The 7,055-nt window shown below is 42.3% G+C and overlaps 2 protein-coding genes across 2 annotated transcripts in view; both read right to left on the bottom strand.

The window, feature by feature from the left end:
* The window catches only part of DSE (dermatan sulfate epimerase), a 140,921-nt gene that overhangs the window by 25,571 nt on the left and 108,295 nt on the right, over nucleotides 1-7,055 (bottom strand). The gene's annotated exons all lie outside the window — the stretch shown is intronic.
* On the bottom strand, nucleotides 1,309-5,452 carry CALHM6 (calcium homeostasis modulator family member 6). Its single transcript, XM_004372488.2, has 2 exons — nucleotides 3,738-5,452; nucleotides 1,309-2,939 (listed from the first exon to the last, which is right to left on the bottom strand). The coding sequence occupies exons 1-2, from the start codon at nucleotides 4,260-4,262 to the stop codon at nucleotides 2,517-2,519; spliced, it is 948 nt and encodes a 315-aa protein (XP_004372545.1). The 5' UTR covers nucleotides 4,263-5,452; the 3' UTR covers nucleotides 1,309-2,516.

Below are 7,055 nucleotides of genomic sequence, written 5' to 3'. Positions count from 1 at the left end.
CCAACTTCCGTCTTCAGTTCTGCCTTCATTGACCATGTGACCTTGAACTAGTAATATAGACTTTGTGTCCTTTGATTCCTCGTTTGTGAATGTGAGTGTTTCACAGTATCCCACAGGCTGTTATGAAAATAAGATGAGGTGATGTTGCACATCTGCTTTGTTGACTGTAAAATCCTACACCGGTGTAAGGATTCTTTTTAATCTTTTTCATTACTCAGGTAATATTTATTATTCATTACAAAATATTTCAAAGATCAGAAGTGCATGAGGTTAAAAAAATAAAAAATCTCCTGCCCCAACCTTAGTCTCCAGAAATGACCACACTGAACAATTTGGTGTTTATCCTTGCATACCTTATAAATGTGTGTGTGTGTTTTAAACAAAAAAGATCATATCCTACTAACCAGTAGAATATTATGCACTAATTTTTAATGTGGTAAATTATTATATACTGACATGGAAGAATAATATTTTATGTGAAAAATTGCACATATTTGTGTAGACAAAAGTATATGCTACCTCTGGGAAGAATACTAGGACCCTGGAGGAGCAGTGCTTAAGAGTTTGGTTGCCCAACCAAAAGGTCAGCAGTTCAAATCCACCAGATGCTCCTTGGAAACCCTCTGGGGCTGTTCTACTCTGTCCTATCAGGTCGCTGAGTCAGAATTGACTCAATGGTAATGGGTTTGGGTTTGGGAGGAATATATTGCAAAGGAAAGAGGTAGTAATTGTAATTTTTACTTCACACAGTTCTCTGTCATTATAGTTTTTTTTTTTTTTTTACCTTAAGCATGTATACTTTTATAATAATTATTAAAGACTATGCAAGAGAAAGTAAAAGGGAGCATAAATCACCTTAGAGATGATATGATACTATTGAAGATGTAGACTTGAAAAAATTATTGAAAGGGAAGAATGTACAAAAGAATATACAAAAATAAATTGGAAAATGAAATAAAGGACTCAAAACTGGAAGTAAGCATATGATTTTCAAAATTATTAGGGAATAGAAAAAGACTGATTGTGCAGTTTCTGCTGCCAAATTTTTATTATATGTGACTCTCAACAACAGGTTATTCAGCCCTGTTGACTAGTTCTTTTTAATGGCCTTATGCAGCAAAATAAAATAGAAGCCAGCTCAAGGGTTTCCCAGAGCGGAAGAAGGCTAACTATGATCAGTGTTCAATTGTGTTACACTTTAATGTTTTTGAATCTCATTTTTTAAAACTCAGAAACAGCCATAAATTTGAGGGATGCACAATCTAATAGAAAACAAGTGTCCCCTGAAAAGTCCTGGCATTACCAAGCAACAGAATTGTATCTGTGGGTATCATTGCTCTCACTACCTTCTTACATTCTTTCCATCAACAAATCCTATTACTTCTACATATAAAGTCGATCTCGAATCTATCCACTTTTTCCAAATTCATCACCAGTTCAAGTACACCCCCACCTACTTTCCACGGCAGTGGCCTCCTGATTAATCTCCCTACTTCTACCCTGGCTCCGTCCTTCCCCCTACATCCTTTTTTCCACAAGAAAAGTAAATCAATCTTCCTTAAAATGCTCATAGAGTGAAAACCAAAGTCCTTCATATGACTTGAACGCCCTACATGATCTGTGCATTGCTCTTTTTTCCAGTTGCCTTTAAGGCATCCAACTGTGCTAAGATCTTTCTCAGCTCTGAATCTTCATATATATTGTTCTTTCCGACTGAAATGTTCTTCTTCCTACTCTACAGGTTTCAGTTTCTCGGAGATTTCCCCTACTCCTCCCTTGTCTAAGCTAAATCAGGTCACAATTTGTATTTCCCTGTTTTTTGTATGGTACAGGTTGTATCTGACACCCCCATGCTGTTGAAGCTGCATGATGACTATGTGGGCGTTCATAATACTATACTCCCTACTTTTAGTGCATATTTGAAATTTACCATAACAAATAGCTTTAAAATATTTCCTCCAGTCCTACAAACTAAAAAGAAGTTATTATCTGAAATTTTCCTAAAACACTGTTCCAAATTTTGGATTTAAATTTTTTTACTTTCCTTCTCGTGATGAATTTTTATATTTTTGTATTTTTGTTTAGCAACCATAATAGAGCCATAAAATGCCAGTGTTTTTAAGTTTCAAGCAAGGGGCCGTCTACAAGAAAGTGAACTTGAAATTAACAACAGATAACCTAACAGGAAGGTCCGAAGTTCAATTGCTTTCACTGTTTTTGCTCTTAATGTCTTTTATTTGAAAGTAGCATTGTTATTCAGTGGAAAGGACACTAGACTAAGAATATAAGACTTCTGATCTAGTTACAGTCTGCCACTTTGAATGAATCATTTAACCTCGCTTTTTAAAAACATTAATATAACGAAGAGGTTCATTTCTCAATTTCTATTTCATATTTAAAATACTATGTTTTCACAATGTGGAAGGAAAAAAAAAGCAGTCATAATCAATACTAATGTTTATTTTTTAAACATGAAGTAATACTTCCAAGGACTTTTTTTTCTTTTCATTTTAAGGTCATAACTCAGCAGTGGTGCTTATATCAAATGAATCTACAAAGTCAAGAACAGGAACCATCACATCTCCTTCCGCAGATGTGATACTGTGACTCTCTTCTTTTCTGTTAACATATTTGTGCAACATGCTGTAGTACTGGTCCTTGGGATTGAAAGTATATAGTGATGAAATCTGCTGCCAGTCTTTAATGCTTGGGGTGTTGTATTCCTTTGGATGTGAGCCATCAAAGAAACTTTTAACATTCTCTTTTGCCAATACAGTTGCATGCGCCGTGGCTTGAGTTTTAAGGATATTCTCCTCCTGTTTCATATAGATTTTCCAGAATTTCAGCTGCAGATAACTAACTGGAGATGTGCATCTCATGAGAGATGTAAAAGCCAGAAGGATGATGATAACAATTGCTATCAGAATCCAGCCTATCACCTTAGGAAAACATGCCAAAATAACAAGTTAGTCACATTTTTCATAAGACATTAAAAAATTCTCAGATACTACTTCACCTGTTATGATAGTGAACAAACAACAGTTTCAGGACTTCATCCATTAAGGGAAAGGAGTCACAGTAACCTTGCCCCCAGTACAACTGCTTGCTTGGCAAGTCAGTCATACTTCATTTAAGTCATGTCAAGATTCCAGACAGGACTCTACATGTTTGTTACTCCCATAGAACTGAAACCATGTGGATTTTCTGCATCTCCCATGAAACGAATGTTCATTTTAAAGAACCTCTGGGCTTTATAAGCCCAGAAGCAGTGTGGGGTTGTGGCTTTCCAGTTGGGCAGATTCTTTTTGTTCCAACAATTCTTTGGCTTTCTCCTGGCTGGAGAAACAAACAATTTTACCTAGACTTAGTGTATTCGCTATGAAATGGAGACAAGAATACCCCGACAGACGACAGACGGGGCTGTTTGTGAGAGGTAAAAAGATAATGCAGGAGGTGAAGCACCTAGAGCAGTACCTGGCACAGACTAGTGCTCACCCTACATAAGTGCCTTTTCTTTTTTTTATTGGTTTCATTTCGATATTCGCTTGTCTGCGCATTAGAAGCAAGTAGCCTTCCTAGTTCTCTTAGGGTGTACCATGCCTGGAGAAATCATCTTTCTGGTCTTGTATAAGTGAGATCCCATCACCCCTGATCCCCCTGCAGAAGCTTGCCTCTTCTCCATCTCCCTCCCTTCTTCTGACCCCGCGCACCCTGGCCGTCCCGCGCCAGCACCTGACCTGCGACTCAGCCTTGAGGTCCTTGAGAAGGTCCTGCACTTTGGACATATTGGCTTGTTTGCAGGGCACCAGCGGCAGTTGGGCCACGCAGCTGGGGTCGCGGCCCCAGCACAGGCGCTGCGCGAAGGGCGCACTGCTGGCCGCGCACTCGTAGAAGGCGCCCCCAAGAAGCGCCACTGCCACCCAGGTAAGCGGCGCGACCGCGGAGGCGGCACTCAGGTGTGTGCACACCAGGGCGCCGCGCAGCCCCGCACGGCAGGCGGTGCGGGCGTCCGGCGCGCAGCAGCTGGTAAGCAGGCGCCAGGTGCGCGCGCTCAGCACATAACCCAGGAGGAAGAGCCCGAGCGCGGGCACCAGCGGGGACACCAGGCCGTAGGGCAAATTCCAGGTGGCGCTGCAGGGACAGGAGAACACCACGGTGGAGAAGACGCGCTCCCCGCTCGCCGTCAGAAAGGTCACCAGGCCATAGCCTATCGCGTTGTGATGCTTTTGATACAGGCTCAGCACCGTCTGAAACTTCTCCATGGGCCTGATACCCTAGGGCGGCTTGGACAGGCTCAGATGCTGCTGCGTCTTCCTTGCCCTGCTCATCAAATGCAGATGGGTGGGCTGGGGCCTGGGGCTTTCCTCTCTTTGCTAAGAAGCGGTTTCAAGAAAGGGAAGAGGTTTCACAGCCCTTCAGAAGGTTTCGCTTTCTCAATTCAACCCAACTAGCACTGGCTGACAAACAGACCCAGGCAAACACTCCATTGATCTCGCCAGCACCCACCTACCCCTTTTAGACGCAGAGACAGCACAGGATATCTTTCTCCCCCAATCCAGAAACCTGCCAGAGGATGGACCCTGTTCCACTGTTATCTTTGTTTCACCAAACTGATAAGGAAGCAGAGGACTTTCCTTAGCCTTCCTGATACAATGCAGCCACCTTATGGAAATAGTACTTTTACTTATGCAAACACCAGCTTTTTCTCTACCGCAGGCACTCTGGTTCCTAAGTGAACTCATAGGAAAATGAAACAATTATGAAAAACTGATCTGTCACAGAAAACATTATTCAAGGACAAATTTCTGGTGTTTCTTTCATAAGCTAAATCACAGCAAAGCCCAGCTCAAGTTCTAGTTCTTCCGTGATGCTCTGCCCTCTTCCTGTCCCCCTTCTGGACAGAACCACTAGCCTGGTTCACATAAACTCTTCTCTCCCCTGCCTAGTCTTCTACAGGTCATGCCACTCTAACTCATCTTTTAGCCCCTAAAATAATGTATTGATTTCTGTCTTTTTCCCCAGGTATGTCATAGTATTGGAGTGTCACGTTTGTACGTGATGACCTCCACACTGATCAGCACAGAGGGGTGTATGGTTGTTCAAAAAATACTAGTTGAATCAACAAATTTCAAACTGCAGTAACATCTTGTTTTCTCCACCCTCAGTTTTCTCAAGGCAGCATTTCTCTGACACCAACTGTAACCACTTCTGTGACACTAAGCCTTATTCTGTGTGGCTGTCGAGTGAGGTGAGGGGAACTTGAAAGAACACTGACGGGCTTTGGAGTCAGGTGCATTCTGTGCGTGTGTTTAACAAGTTAACCCACCTAAGGCTCAGCATCCTCATTTGTAAAAACAGGGTAATAGTCTCAGTTTTCAAGATTACTGAGGGAGTAAATTGAGCAGTATCATGGATTGAACTGTATCCCCTCAAAACGTGTATCAATTCGGTTAGGCCATGTTTCCCAGTATTGTGTGATTGTCCACCATTTTGTCATCTGATGTGATTTTCCTATGTGTTGTAAATCCTGTCTCTATGATGTTAATGAGGCAGAATTCAATCTACAAAATTAGATTGTGTCTTAAGCCAATCTCTTTTGAGATATAAAAGAGAGAAGCCATCAGAGAGACATGGGGAGCTCCTATCACCAAGAAAGCAATGCCGGGAGCAGAGCGCATCCTTTGGACCCAAGGTTCCTGCACTGAGAAGCTCTTTGACCAGAGGAAGATTGATAGCAAGGATCTTCCTCCAGAGCCTACAGAGAGAGAAAGCCTCCCCTGGAGATGACATCGTCAATTCGGACTTCTAGCCTACTAGACTGTGAGAGAATAAACTTCTGTTTGTCAAAGACATCCACTTGTGGTTTTTCTGTTGTAGCAGCACTAGATGACCAAGAAAGTAGCATACGTAAAGTGCCTTTAATATAGGTGTGCCTATTAGATGAATGCTCAATGTAGCTTGGGAATAGATTGCAAGTAAGTATACTGTACATAATATAAGAATCCCAGTGGACGCTCAGTTTTAGACCAAGGATTGTATTCAATGACTCAGTGATCCTCTACTACCTTAAAAGAATTGGTATCTCCTATTAGTTATGTGCTTCAAGACAAGGAGAGCATCTGGATATGGAGTCTGAGTAGACAATCCACAGTGAACTAGTTGCTGTTGGTGCCCATCCACTGGGACTACCTTATTTTATCTGGAAAGTAGCTATGGAGTCAAGTGAATTGTTAGAGAAAGGGCAACTTGCTTTCTTAGCGATACTCCTACCCACTCCCCACCCCCAGTCCATCAGTGCCTACCATAGTGCCTGGCACAAAACACCACTCCATAGCAGTTTGTTGAATGGCTAGTCTCTTTCTATGGCTGTTCAAAGCCTCAAGACAGTCCATTCCCAGATCAGGGCCCTCCTGATCATGCAGGGCAGCTTGGGCCTTCTTCTCTGAGACTACAGCAGGTACTATCAGGGGTCCTCAGACAGTCCTGGCTCCCTGTAAACTTGCAGCAAAGTCACGTTTGAGGAGAATAACTTCTATTGTTGTTGTTAGGTGCCGTCAAGCCAATTCCTACTCCTAGCGATCCTATGTACAACAGAACAAAACACTGCCCAGTCCTGCGCCATCCTCACAATTGTTGCTATGCTTCAGTCCATTGTTACAGCCACTGCGTCAATTCATCTCGTTGAGGGTCTTCCTCTTTTTTGCTGACCCTCTACTTTACCCAGCATGATGTCCTTCTCCAGGGACAGATCCCTCCTGATAACATGTCCAAAATATGTAAGATGAAGTCTAGTCATCCTCGCTTCTAAGGAGCATTCTGGCTGTACTTCTTTCAAGACAGGTTTGTTCGTTCTTTTGGCAGTCCATGGTATATTCAGTATTATTCACCAACACCACGACTCAAGGCATCAATTCTTCTTTGGTCTTCCTTATTCACTGTCAAACTTTCGCATGTGTATGAGGCGATTGAAAAGACCATGGCTTGGATCACGAATACCTTAGTCTTCAAGGTGACATCTTTGCTTTTTAACACTTTAAAGAGAGCTTTTGCAGCAG

The sequence above is a fragment of the Trichechus manatus genome, unplaced genomic scaffold, assembly GCF_000243295.1.
Source record: "Trichechus manatus latirostris isolate Lorelei unplaced genomic scaffold, TriManLat1.0 scaffold00017, whole genome shotgun sequence".
NCBI lineage: Eukaryota > Metazoa > Chordata > Mammalia > Sirenia > Trichechidae > Trichechus > Trichechus manatus.
Note: the sequence above shows the minus strand (reverse complement) of the source record. Positions and strands in the feature narration are given on the sequence as shown.